This window comes from Lithobates pipiens, unplaced genomic scaffold, assembly GCF_037356315.1.
Source record: "Lithobates pipiens isolate NorthernLeopardFrog02 unplaced genomic scaffold, aLitPip1_a1.2 Scaffold_24, whole genome shotgun sequence".
In the NCBI taxonomy this organism is placed as follows: domain Eukaryota; kingdom Metazoa; phylum Chordata; class Amphibia; order Anura; family Ranidae; genus Lithobates; species Lithobates pipiens.
The window spans coordinates 4,200,671-4,215,053 of record NW_027507786.1 but is presented as its reverse complement, the minus strand read 5'-3'; the positions used below and the strand labels follow the sequence as shown (position 1 = coordinate 4,215,053).

At 42.5% G+C, this 14,383-nt stretch overlaps 1 protein-coding gene across 3 annotated transcripts in view; it reads right to left on the bottom strand.

Moving 5' to 3' along the window:
• Positions 1 to 14,383, bottom strand: part of LOC143929620 (uncharacterized) — a 329,026-nt gene that overhangs the window by 119,973 nt on the left and 194,670 nt on the right. For all 3 annotated transcript variants that reach the window (XM_077453528.1, XM_077453525.1, XM_077453526.1), the window contains 7 exons: positions 13,758 to 13,895; positions 12,537 to 12,738; positions 11,896 to 12,023; positions 9,745 to 9,882; positions 3,052 to 3,253; positions 1,163 to 1,290; positions 925 to 1,062 (listed from right to left, as the gene is read on the bottom strand). In XM_077453528.1, coding sequence (XP_077309654.1) covers positions 925 to 1,062; positions 1,163 to 1,290; positions 3,052 to 3,253; positions 9,745 to 9,882; positions 11,896 to 12,023; positions 12,537 to 12,738; positions 13,758 to 13,895 — 1,074 coding nt within the window. The remainder of the gene's footprint in view (positions 1 to 924; positions 1,063 to 1,162; positions 1,291 to 3,051; positions 3,254 to 9,744; positions 9,883 to 11,895; positions 12,024 to 12,536; positions 12,739 to 13,757; positions 13,896 to 14,383) is intronic.

Sequence of the window (14,383 nt, the reverse complement as noted above, 5' to 3'; positions counted from 1 at the left end):
CTTTTTGTTTTTTCTTGAATATATACGCTTATTGCAATTTTTTTTACCAAAAATATGTAGATTGTGGATATTTATTAATCGAAAAAAGTAAAAAATAAATATAGTTTTCTTTTCAAAATTGACTGTTCTTTTTTTGTTTATAGCGCAACAATAAAAACCGCAGAGGTGATCAAATACCACCAAAATAAAGTTCCATTTATGGGAAAAAAAGGACATAAATGTTGCTTGGGTACAGTGTTGCACGACTGTGCAATTGTCAGTTAAAGCGACACAGTGCCATATTGCAAAAAATGGTCTGGTCATTAAGGGGGTAAATCCTTCCAGTCAAGTGTTACCAATATGTGTTTTCTAGTCACTTATTATTCAAAATATATATGAAGGAAGCCATTTTAGCTTGTTACTAGTTCTAGATCTTCTTTCTGTTCTGTAGTGTCACACAATGGTTGTGGTTTACTGATTCTTTTCAAAATAAAAAAATCTACGAGACAACCAACTCATTGAATTCAATGCACTCTGTGGGTAGCTAAAATCATATCTCAACTACAGTTAAAGCAAGTTAGACTCAGGAAACCTTATCCTTCGAAAAATGCAAGACTAGTCGGTTTACATCATACTCAGTTGTCAGGATAATCACAGTTTTTCAACAAATGTATTTCTATTCTATTAATTCTATTATGATTGCTCTTCCCACCATGTAAGTTGGTTGTCATGATAATCATAAAAAGGGTTGGAAATTGGGGAATTTGGGACTTTGAATGAAGCCATGGCCGGGTATGGTCTTGTGCCTCCATCCCTACCATTATGAGGAAAAGGAGCAAAAATGCAGCAGGAAAAGCAGCAAAGATGCAAAAAAAACTAAGCAAAACAAAAAAAGCAGCAAAGATGCAACAATTTATATAATTCTATTATGATTGCTCTTCCCACCATGTAAGTCGGTTGTCATGATGATGGCATAACCCACTATGGGTCCGTATGGATTCTTGAAACGTTGGAAGGTGATGTCCATAGCATCCCTCGAGGGTGAGCGAACAATCTGCACACTCCCCGGTATTTCTGCATGACCTTAAAAATAATTCAATATTTAGATATAGATGATCAACTCTAAAATATTCAGTATTAATGTTAAGTGTAAATACATTACAATACATATATATATATATACCTGTTCTAAAAGTAGAAGTCGTTGAAGCAGACCCGGAGAAGCTGGAAACAGTTACTGTTGACTGATCTTCATTGATGGTGTTTGTGACTGGATCAAAGTTTATAGCGGTAAAGCCAACTATGTAGACCCTGAAAATCAAGAGATTGATGTCCGTCTTTTTATTTGCGAGGAATAATTGTTGCAGCAAATGTAACATTTTCACTGCAATTTCATTTGATATTAATCTTATGTATCACTATACAGGCAGACAGTTTTGGGGAATACCAAAGAAGCATGGATTTGTTTTAAAAGAAAGCCACATGATCATGGTATCAGTGCCAACATTGAGATTAATGGCTTTGTTGATAAAAAAAAAAGGCCAACCCTAGGCATAATACCTAGTCCACTTCCAAGTTCCAACCCTTTGATAAACAATGTCACATGATTAAATTATTTAACCCATTCCACGCTATACACCAAACTACAATGTGTTAATGCTAATATATACCGTATTTATCGGCGTATAACACGCACTTTTTTCCCCTTAAAATCAGGGGAAAATCGCGGGTGCGTGTTATACGCCGATCCTCCGCGATTTGTGATCGATTTTTGGGCTCTGGGCGGCTTTCAGCCGCCTTGGGCCCTTCTCGCGGCTTTCGGCCCTTCTCGGTGGCTTTCGGCCGCCTCCGGCCCTTCTCCGGCCAAAAACCGCAGAGAAGGGCCGAGAGAGGCCGAAAGCCGCAGAGTACGGCGGAAGGTGGCCAAGAGCTGCCAAGTACGGCTGAAGGCGGCCAAAAGCCGCCGAGTACGGCCGAGTGCGGCCGAAGGCGGCCAAGAGCCGACGAGTACGGCCGAAGGTGGCCAAGAGCCGCCGAGTACGGCCGAAAGCAGCTGAGAACTACCGGGCGCGGGCGAGATACACAGGACATCTCGGCAGCGCTATTTTTAAAAATAAAAGCACATCACTGAGGGGACAACGATGCACAAGGCTGCAATGACGGACAGGCTGCATGGCGGACAGGCTGCAATGACAGACAGGCTACATGACGGACAGGCTGCATGACAAGGCTGCAATGATGGACAGGCTGCATGACAAGGCTGCAATGACAAGGCTGCAATGACAAGGCTGCAAATGACACTAACATGGCTTCAGATGGACACTGATAAGGCTGCATTGATGGGCATTTAAATGTAAGTTTTTTTTCCTTAAATTTCCCTCCTAAAAGTTTTTTTCCTTAAAATTCCCTCCTAAACTTGGGGTGCGTGTTATACGCCGATAAATACGGTATATATATATATATATATATATATATATATATATATATATACGTATGTATACGTATATATATATATACACACACACACAGTATCTCACAGAAGTGAGTACACCCCTCACATCTTTGTAAATATATATATATATATATTATTCATGTGACAAAACTGGAGAAATTACACTTGTCTACAATGTGAAGTAGTGTACAGCTTGTATAACAGTGTAAATTTGCTGTCCCCTCAAAATAACTCAACACACAGCCATTAAAAAAATAAACTGATTGCTGCTGAATTTTCAGCAAAGTAGATTCATCACTAGTATATTTTGTGTAGAGATCTTTCTTAAAAATCTATATTTGGAAATTTTCAAATCTTTCCACTGCCAGTCAGTTTAACAGAGATTCAGTCTAGTGCCTGAAGAATGTACTTCTTGAATTTTAAATACATGGGGAGTTATTTACTAAACCTACATGGTGCAAAATCCGGTGCAGCTCTGCATAGAAACCAATCAGCTTCCAGGTTTTATTGTCAAAGCTTGACCAAGCTGAGGTTAGAAGGCTACCATGCACAGCTTCACCAGTTTTAGTAAATGTCACCCAAGGTAAGTCTCATTGTATAGATGTGGAAGCAATCCATACCTGTAATGTTTTGCGGGGTCCAAAGGTCCATTGACGTATCCCTTTGAAACAGTGCCATCTCCCACATGGACACTTATCTGATTCAGTTGGTCAGCATTCTGGATATTCTGCTGCTCAATGACAGAGGTCACATAAGTCGTGGTCAACCCATTCTTGAAATCATTATATGTCTTTGCTAAAGACCCTTTAGCTAGTGTGTTGCCTGCAAGTTAAAAAAAAGAATGACCAATGAAAAATGACTAATGAAAATAAACTGAACACCAAATTATATTTTTTATATTTAATAAATGCGGCCTTGCTTTTTACTTTTTGTTGAAAAAATCAAGTGTTTTACTTTAATCTTTTTTTTTTTTTTTATGAAAATGGCTTAAAAATTTAAGGTAATTCTTTAGAAAAAATTATTTTCTTTAAATAATGTTAAAAAAACAGGCTTCTATGCATAACCTTTAATTATAGATTGTGGCAGGGCAAGGTCATGCCACTGTGTGATAAGGCAGTTTGGGCCAGGTTTTGGAGAAAACAGGACCACTGATGGCACAGGTGTGTTCTGTTCTTTTAGTAGTATCAGGATTAGAGATCAGTGCTCCACCCTCACAAAGGGGTTATTGATTTTAAGGGAGATGAGGGGATGCATTTCTGCACCATGCTGTCTAGGACAGGACAGGCCAAGAAGCTGAGAGACAGGGTCTCACCCAGGGATCAGTGGTATTTCAAGCCAGAGGCTCGAGTCTGAGAGAAAGAAGCTGAGAGACAGGGTTTCACCCAGGGATCAGAGGTGCCCCAAGCCAGAGGCTCAAGCCTGAGAGAAAGAAGCTGAGAGACAGGGTCTCACCCAGGGATCAGTGGTGCCCCAAGCCAGAGACCCGAGTCTGAGAGAAAGAAGCTGAAAGACAGGGTCTCACCCAGGGGCCAGAGGTGTCCCAAGTCAGAGGCCTGAGTCTGAGAGAAAGAAGCTGAGAGTCCGGGTCTTACTCGGTAGTCATAGGCGCCCTAATCAGAGGCCCTAATCTGAGAGAAGGAAGTTGAGAGACAAGGTCTCAACCAGGGATCAGAGGTGCCCTAAGCCAGAGGCCCAAGTCTGAGAGAAAGAAGCTGAGAGACAGGGTCTCAACCAGGTATCAGAGGTGCCCCAAGCCAGAGGACCAAGTCTGAGAGAAAGAAGCTGAGAGACAGGGTCTCACCCAGGGATCAGAGGTGCCCCAAGCCATAGGCCCAAGTCTGAGAGAAAGAAGCTGAGAGACAGGGTCTCAACCAGGGATCAGAGGTGCCCTAAGCCAGAAGCCCAAGTCTGAGAGAAAGAAGCTGAGAGACAGGGTCTCAACCAGGGATCAGAGGTGCCCTAAGCCAGAGGCCCAAGTCTGAGAGAAAGAAGCTGAGAGACAGGGTCTCAACCAGGGATCAGAGGTGCCCCAAGCCAGAGGCCCAAGTCTGAGAGAAAGAAGCTGAGAGACAGGGTCTCAACCAGGGATCAGAGGTGCCCTAAGCCAGAGGCCCAAGTCTGAGAGAAAGAAGTTGAGAGACAGGGTCTCAACCAGGGATCAGAGGTGCCCTAAGCCAGAGGCCCAAGTCTGAGAGAAAGAAGCTAAGAGACAGGGTCTCAACCAGGGATCAGAGGTGCCCCAAGCCAGAGGCCCAAGTCTGAGAGAAAGAAGCTGAGAGACAGGGTCTCAACCAGGGATCAGAGGTGCCCTACGCCAGAAGCCCAAGTCTGAGAGAAAGAAGCTGAGAGACAGGGTCTCAACCAGGGATCAGAGGTGCCCTAAGCCAGAGGCCCAAGTCTGAGAGAAAGAAGCTGAGAGACAGGGTCTCACCCAGGGATCAGAGGTGCCCCAAGCCAGAGGCCCAAGTCTGAGAGAAAGAAGCTGAGAGACAGGGTCTCAACCAGGGATCAGAGGTGCCCCAAGCCAGAGGCCCAAGTCTGAGAGAAAGAAGCTGAGAGACAGGGTCTCAACCAGGGATCAGAGGTGCCCTAAGCCAGAAGCCCAAGTCTGAGAGAAAGAAGCTGAGAGACAGGGTCTCAACCAGGAATCAGAGGTGCCCTAAGCCAGAGGCCCAAGTCTGAGAGAAAGAAGCTGAGAGACAGGGTCTCAACCAGGGATCAGAGGTGCCCCAAGCCAGAGGCCCAAGTCTGAGAGAAAGAAGCTGAGAGACAGGGTCTTACTCGGTAGTCATAGTTGCCCCAAGCCAGAGACCTCGAGTCTGAGAGAAAGAAGCTGAGAGACAGGGTCTCACCCAGGGATCAGTGGTGCCCCAAGCCAGAGACCCGAGTCTGAGAGAAAGAAGCTGAAAGACAGGGTCTCACCCAGGGGCCAGAGGTGTCCCAAGTCAGAGGCCTGAGTCTGAGAGAAAGAAGCTGAGAGTCCGGGTCTTACTCGGTAGTCATAGGCGCCCTAATCAGAGGCCCTAATCTGAGAGAAAGAAGCTGAGAGACAGGGTCTCACCCAGGGATCAGAGGTGCCCTAAGCCATAGGTCCAAGTCTGAAAGAAGGAAGTTGAGAGACAAGGTCTCAACCAGGGATCAGAGGTGCCCTAAGCCAGAGGCCCAAGTCTGAGAGAAAGAAGCTGAGAGACAGGGTCTCAACCAGGGATCAGAGGTGCCCCAAGCCAGAGGTCCAAGTCTGAGAGAAAGAAGCTGAGAGACAGGGTCTCACCCAGGGATCAGAGGTGCCCCAAGCCATAGGCCCAAGTCTGAGAGAAAGAAGCTGAGAGACAGGGTCTCAACCAGGGATCAGAGGTGCCCTAAGCCAGAAGCCCAAGTCTGAGAGAAAGAAGCTGAGAGACAGGGTCTCAACCAGGGATCAGAGGTGCCCTAAGCCAGAGGCCCAAGTCTGAGAGAAAGAAGCTGAGAGACAGGGTCTCAACCAGGGATCAGAGGTGCCCCAAGCCAGAGGCCCAAGTCTGAGAGAAAGAAGCTGAGAGACAGGGTCTCAACCAGGGATCAGAGGTGCCCTAAGCCAGAGGCCCAAGTCTGAGAGAAAGAAGCTGAGAGACAGGGTCTCAACCAGGGATCAGAGGTGCCCTAAGCCAGAGGCCCAAGTCTGAGAGAAAGAAGCTGAGAGACAGGGTCTCAACCAGGGATCAGAGGTGCCCCAAGCCAGAGGCCCAAGTCTGAGAGAAAGAAGCTGAGAGACAGGGTCTCAACCAGGGATCAGAGGTGCCCTAAGCCAGAAGCCCAAGTCTGAGAGAAAGAAGCTGAGAGACAGGGTCTCAACCAGGGATCAGAGGTGCCCTAAGCCAGAGGCCCAAGTCTGAGAGAAAGAAGCTGAGAGACAGGGTCTCAACCAGGGATCAGAGGTGCCCCAAGCCAGAGGCCCAAGTCTGAGAGAAAGAAGCTGAGAGACAGGGTCTTACTCGGTAGTCATAGTTGCCCCAAGCCAGAGACCCCGAGTCTGAGAGAAAGAAGCCGAGAGACAGGGTCTCACCCGGGGTCAGAGGTGCCCCAAGCCAGACATAATCTATAAGAGACAAAACAGCTGGGAGCTGTAAAGGAAAGGGACTGGTGCTAGATGGTCTGGACAACCAAGGCATGAGGCCATAGCAGTAGAGCTGCAAAGAGAGCCAGGAGTCTTAGATATTGTTTTTTTTTTATTTTTTATATTGATAGTGATGACCCCTGTGTATGAAGCTATACATTTGTGAACCTTTGCTTTCTTTAAAAAAAAAGATAAGCAGGAAGAGCCCTGAAATGCACTTCTGGCCTGGAGGAAAATCACTATTTTGAACTATCAAGGAACTACAAAAACCCAAATTTGTCACAAGGTGTACATGAAGGAAGCCATAATAGCTTATTACACTTGCTGGATCTACATTGTGCTCTGCAGTGTCACACAATGGTTGTGATTTATTGATGCTTCTCACAATTCAAGTCTATGAGTCGATCAACTCATTGAAACCAATGGACTCACTGTGCGGCTAATATCACATCTCAACTGCAGTTAAAGAAAAATTAGTTTCCGACAACCTTACTCTTCAAAAATATAAAGATTAGTCTTGTTTTGTTTAACCACTTCAGCTCTGGAAGGTTTACCCCCCTTCATGACCAGGCCATTTTTTGCAATACGGCACGGCGTTACCCTAACTGACAATTGCACGGTCGTGCAACGATGTACCCAAATAAAATGTCTGTTCTTTTTTTCATACAAATAGAGCTTTCTTTTAGTGGCATCACCTTTTATTTTTTGCGCTATAAACAAAAAAAGACTGACAATTTTGAAAAAAAAAATTCTTACTTTATGCTATAAAACATATTCAATAAAAAAAAATGAAAAATCAAATTTCTTCATCAATTTAGGCCAATATATGTCCTGCTACATATATTTAGTAATAAAAACCCCAATAAGCTTATATTCATTGGTTTGGGCAAAAGTTATAGCTTCTACAAACTATGGGATAGATTTATGGAATTTTATTTTTGTTTTACTAGTAATGGTGGCGATCTGCGACTTATAGTGGGTCTACAACATTGCAGCGAACAAATTGGACACTAAGTGATGTTTTTTGGGGACCAGTGACACCAATACAGTGATTAGCACCCCAGACCCAGAAGAGCAGAATCACATACGTGATTCTGCCCGTAGGAGCCGCCACCGTGTACGTGGGGTGGTCAACAACAGGAAAATTTATATTTTGCTGTTGTTTGTTCAATTGCTTTACATTAATCATTATATTTTGTATAGATATCCTCCTGAAGAAGCGGTCTTTATACCGCAAAACTAGTAGAGGAGACCCCCATGCGCCTTTGAATTTCCCATCTCTTGGAGAAGTTATTTAAGACGCTAGTACTGTGATATGCACAATCTGTATTTTAATATAGGTGTCGTTTGTCTTTTGTACTCTTTATATTTTTATTAAATAAGATGATATTTTAAATGTTATTTGTTCCTTTTCTAATAGTACCGATATAGTCCAATTTTCCAAAAATTCCCTTTTTTTGAGGGGTAAATTACCTCAGGATTAGTACAAGCAGCTATCCCTGGTACCCTTACCCCAAAGGGACTTTTTCTTTTTTCTGGATATAATGACTTGTGGATGATGGTACTGACTATAAATAATACTTATCAGAGGTGACACTCTTAATTTGTGAATCAACAACAGGAAACAATGAGATTTTAATTTGTTTAATTTATTTAAAAAATGTAATTTAACGTGTATCCTCACAGAGTGACACTGTGAATGCACTAATAGCAATATGCCAACGTCCTGGTTTTAAATGTAAAAGACTAAGAACTTGCAAAGATGGACTTTGTAGGCACACACAGGGCCGCTGATAGGCCAGTACAACTGGCCCCGTTGTACCGGGCCCCGCCAGCAGGGGGGCCCAGGCAACCTGAACAGATAAGTCATTAAAAAAAAATCCTCCAGCAATGACCGATCAGAGTCCTAAATACAAACAACTAACCCCCTAAACCACCCCCCCCCCCCCCGGTTTACTTTTTACGTTTTTTTTTTCTTTACTGATATCTATGTGGAGAAAAGGTGGCGGCAGGGGAGGGACTATTTTTACTATTTCGGGCGTGGAAGAATCTCTACCGCGCCCGCTCCTCATCTCCTCATGCTGGCTCAGCTGGCTAGTGCCGCCCCCCTGGCGCTGCTGAGCTATTCCTCTTTCCGCGTGAGAGAAGTAGCAGTGAGGCGGCGAACTCAGACGAGCAGCGGCAGTAGAGGACAAAAAAGAAGTGTGCACACTTCGGACCCGGCCACAGCAGGATTAGGGAAGAAGTGACTCCTTGGGCCCAGCTAACAATGACAAAGGTGTGTGCTTGCTTGGGGGGGGGCTTCAAGATCTACTACTACTACTGCAGAAGCATCTATACATTATGGCATGGCTGGCACTGTCTGCAGGTAGCACATGCTTTATGGCATTGGCGTTATGGGTGGCACTGTCTGCAGCACAGTATGGCATTGGCAGCATGGGTGGCACTGTCTGCAGGTAGCACATGTTTTATGGGCCATAACGCATGTGCTTCCTGCAGAGACAGTGCCACCCATGACGCTGATCTCGTAATGTGCTTCAGACAGTGCCACCTGTGCCACCAATGCCGTAATGTGCTGCAGACGGTGCCACCCATGTTGCCAATGCCATAATGTGCTCCAGACAGTGCCACCATGCTGCCAATGGCATTATGGAGGGGCCAGGGGTGAGGCTAAAGGAGGCACCAGGGGCGGGGCCAGGGGTGAGGCTAAAGGAGGGACCAGGGGCGGGGCCAGGGGTGGAGCTGAAGGGGGCCCCGTCAGGTAGGCTGTAGGGGGCCCCATGATTTCTATCAGTGGCCCTGGGCACACACATAGATTAAAAGGTATTTGAGATTTCTAATTGGATAATGTTGAAAAGGTAATGTACAAAACATAAAAAGAACACACATCATACTAATGATAGCATAAAATATATGACCCCAGGAACTCAAATAACACCTCCAAATATTGTAATCTAATCCAATGGAAAGATAAAAAATTATATAACCTTTAACAACATCCAAAAGGAATAAGGTGCGTGGAATGCTTGAGTTACAGTGTGAGGTCACGAGAAGACATTCCGCTCTTCATGTTTTATCCTATGTGTGTGCCTGCAAAGTCCACCTTTTCATATTCTTAGTCTTTTCCATTTGTTTAATTTAGTTTAATTAGTTTAAATTATTCTAATGTTTACAGCTATGCTACTAGACTATATCTTTCTATTAAGTTTGCTGTGCCTACCAATTAAGTCGGTTGTCATGATGATGGCATAAGCCACTATGGGCCCAGATGGAGACTTAAAACCTTGGAAGGTGATGTCCATAGCATCCCTCGAGGATGAGCGAACAATCTGCACACTGCCTGGTGTCTCTGCATGACCTGTAAAATAATTCAATATCAGTATCACATCTACATTTACAGGTAAGTTAAAGCGTGAGTTTGGGCTAAATAAAAAAATGGCATACATTATATGATGCAATCTGCCACCAGTAGTAACCCTCAAGTTACACTTATAAGATTGTATTATTACATGTTATTCTTGTTGTAGATCCCTTATGTTTCCACTCCCTTTTAACAAGGTGACAAGGCTAAATGATCTTCAATGAAATATGGCAGCAGTGTTGTTACTATGTTGACTAATGCCGCGTACACACCAGCGAATTGTTCGGCGTACTTAGTCCGGCAAACAATCCGGCGGATAGTCCGGCGAACTTTCTACCGAACGGACTTGGCCACACACAGACACACAGAAAGTCCGGCGTTTGCTAGCGCAATGACGTACAGCACGTACGACGGGACTAGAAAAAGGAAGTTCAATAGCCAGTAGCCAATAGCTTACTTTTTCGTACTTGCTTCTGAGCATGCGTCATTCTTAGTCCACCAGACTAGCATACTGACGAACGTATTGTCCGCTGAAACCCAAGTCCTACTTTCTAAGTCCGCCGGACTTTACGCTGGAAAGTCCGCTGAAGCCCACACACGATCGAATTGTCCGCTGAAATGCGTTTCGGCGGACTAAGTACGCCGGACAATTCACTCGTGTGTACGCGGCATTAGTAGTTCAGATGGACATGCAACTTTAAATGGATTTAAAGTGGGTGAAAAACAAATTATAGCCAAATTTTAACTAATAAATTGTAGTTGAACATTTAAAAATAGAAAAACCTTGGGATCTTACTGTCTCCAAATGTAAGCTGTAATTAGTCCTTGGACAGAGGATGTGTCATTCTCCACCATTTACATATGTCTTCAGGCTTGGATGAAATACCCCAACATTCATCATCTTACCTCTGAGCCAAGGCTGTCATGTATCTACTCCCCCAGGGGTTCTTCATTGCAACAGCCCAAGCTCAAGGCACTACAACACTGAACAGAGCTCACACCATTATGTATATGTCAGTCGGTACTGCAGTATGGACTGGCCATTGCCATGGTTGGGCAGGAGGGCCCAAACCATTACTGCACTGGCCAGAAGAAAGAAAGAATTAGGATTTTTTTGGGAAATGTTATTTTAACCACTTCCAGACCGCTGCATGCCAATATACGTCCTGACTTTGAAGAGGAATATCGTTGTTATGGCAGCAGCTAGCTGCCATAACCCCGGTATCCTCTTCTTCAGCGGGCAGTCCGATTTCCGATAATAGTGGTCTTTGTGGCAGATTCACCGCAAGATCCCTTTTATTGGCGGTGGGAAAAGTATTGCAACGGCCGCCATTTTATTTCCTAGGGTGCTAGAAAAAAAAAGTATAATGTTTGGAGGTTCTAAGTAATTTTCTAGCAAAAAAAAAATTGTTTTTAACTTAACTTAACAACAAATCTCAGAAAGAGGCTCGGCATAGCTCCCAACTGTCTCTGATCCCGAGGGACTGTCCCTGATTTGGAGCAATGTGCCTCTGTCCCTCATTCCTCCTCCTTTTTCCCTCATTTTGGTCTGATCTGTATAGTCGTATAAAAAATTCACTTTTTATCTTTCAAAAAGTGTTTGCCAGTGCTAAACCTTCATCCAAATTCTAGTTGTAAAATAAGCCCTTGTGGATTTAATTAACCTTTTGTTTTTGGTTAATTCTCATTTAATGGGGTGTGTCAGGGGGCATGTCTTATGCCTACATAAGTTTGCTAGTAGGTGTCCCTCATTCCCATCTCAAAATGTTGGGAGGTATGGGCTCGGTCCTTAAGTGGTAAAACAAGGACCAGGTGCGGGGGGAAGAGTTTGGTGGGTAGAGAATGTCTGGAAGATGAGAGGCAGCAGATACTCTTTAAGATATACATGAAAGTGAAACTAAAGAACATATAGCACAAATAGAAAATGTGAAAAATGTTAACTGTAAATACAATATAATATATATATATATATATATATATATATATATATGTATATATATATACCTATACCTGTTCTGAAAGTAGAAGTTGTTGAAGTAGAACCAGACAAGCTGGTAACAGCTGCTGTCGATTGATCTTCATTGATTGTGTCAGTGGCTGGATCATAGTTTATGGCGGTAAAGCCAACTATGTAGACCCTGAAAGTCAAGAGACATTTTATTTATTGGGGGGAATGAGTTTGTAGCAAATGTAACAATTTCACTAAAATGTCATCAACATTAGCCTCAGGTTCCACTGCATGCACACTTCTTGGAGGAATACCAAAAAACATAGATTTGTTTTCTAGGAATCCAAGTGATCACCAGCTCAGTGTTGACATCACGATCAATGGTTTTGTTGTTGAACAACGCCAACCCTAGCCATAATGTTTACTCTAGTGCCAAACATTATAATTAACTTATAATTCAATTTTGCTAAAAAAAAGTACCCAATTATTGCTGAATTTGCACCATAATGAAAACTGACAATTGTGCTCATCACTAGTAATTATTATATAATGATCTTTTTTGAAAATCTGTATTTGAACGTTTGCAAGTCCCTACACAGCTGGTCAATTTAACAGATTCAATCTGGTGTCTGAGCAATGGGTTTATTGATTCTTAAACACAAGGTGTGTTCTGTTTGGATGAATGTAGAAGCAACTCAATTACCTGTAGTGTAATGTGGGGTCCAATGGTCCGTTGACATATCCCCTTGAAACAGTGCCATCTCCCACATGGACACTTATCTGATTTAATTGGTCGGCGTTCTGGATGTTCTGCGGCTCAATGACAGAGGTCACATAGGTACTGGTCAACCCATTCTTAAAATCACTATATGTCTTTGATAAAGACCCTTTAGTTAGTGTGTTGCCTGCAAGTTTAACAAAAAAAAAAGAAAGACCAATGGGATAGCATGACAAATGACCAATGAAAATACATTGAACATTAAATAATATTTTCTATATTTGAGAGATTCAGCCTCACTTTTTTTTTTTTTTTAATAAATCATTATTTTCATTTATTTTTCAAGGGAATTGTTTACAACTTTAGAGATTGAGAGATTCAGCCTCACTTTTTTTCTTTTTTTATTAAAATTAATCATTATTTTCATTTATTTTTCAAGGGCATTGTTTAAAACGTTAGAGATTGAGAGATTCAGCTTCACTTTTTTCTTTCTTTATTGAAATTAATCATTATTTTCATTTATTTTTCAAGGGAATTGTTTAAAACTTTAGAGGGTTGAGACATTCAGCTTCACTTCTTTTCTTTTTTTATTGAAATAAATCATTATTTACATTATTTTCATTTATTTTTAAAGGGAATTGTTTAAAACTTTAGGTAAACCTATAAAAAAGCATTTGTTTTGTTTAAATATTGTTATCAAGAAAAATGTTGTATGTTTCTAGGCAGAACTTGTAATGATAGATGTACATAAAGGAAACCATACTAGCTCATTGGATATCCTGAATCTGCTCTGCAGGTTGTGCTTTTCTGATCCTTCTCACAAGGCAAGTCTATGATTTTCTCATTGAAACCAATGCACTCTCTGTGTGGCTAATACAGTGTTTCTCAATTCCAGTCCTCGTGGCCCACTAACAGGTCATGTTTTCAGGCTTTCCATTATTTTGCACATGTGATTTGATCAGTTTCACTGCCTTAGTAATTACCCCAGCTGTTTCATCTGAGGGAAATCCTGAAAACGTGACCTGTTAATGGGCCATGAGGACTGGAATTGAGAAACATTGGGCTAATAGAACATCTCAACTACAGTTAAAGTATATTAAATTCATACAAACTTACTCTTCAAAAACTGCAAGAAAAGTCTATTTATATTATTCTCAGTTGCACAGTTACTAGTTTGAGTACTTCTATTATGTTTGCTTTTCCTACCATGTAATTCGGTTGTCATGATGATGGCATAAGCCACTATGGGTCCAGATGGAGTCTTAAAACTTTGGAAATTGATGTCCATAGCATCCTTCGAGGGTGAGAAAAAAATCTGCACACTGCCTGGAATCTCTGCATGACCTGTATAAGAAAAAAAAATCTGTATCAGTATCACATCTCCATTTACAGGTAAGCTAAAGTGTAAATTTGGTCTAAATACAAAAGCGACATATATGGTGCCGTCTATTACCAGCTGTAACATTGCAATTTATTTGCAATCCCACTCTCCCACAATCCCAATATTATATTATTACCTGTTGTTCCTGCAATAGATCCCCTATTTTTCAACTTCCTTTAACAGGGTGTCAAGGCTAATTGCTCTACAGTAAGATATGGCAGCAGCATTGTCAAAATGTTGACAGAGTCATTTTTGATGGACATGTACCCTTAAGCAGTTAAACAACATAAAAGGATGAGATGCTCATGTAACCTCCTGACTGTCTCCAAATGTAATTAGTCCCTGGGTACAAACTATGCCCTCCATCAGCATTTATTGATGCCCACTTCAGACCTTGATGAAATACCACATCATTCAACCCCTTTACTTTGAGTCAAAGCTGTCGTGTATC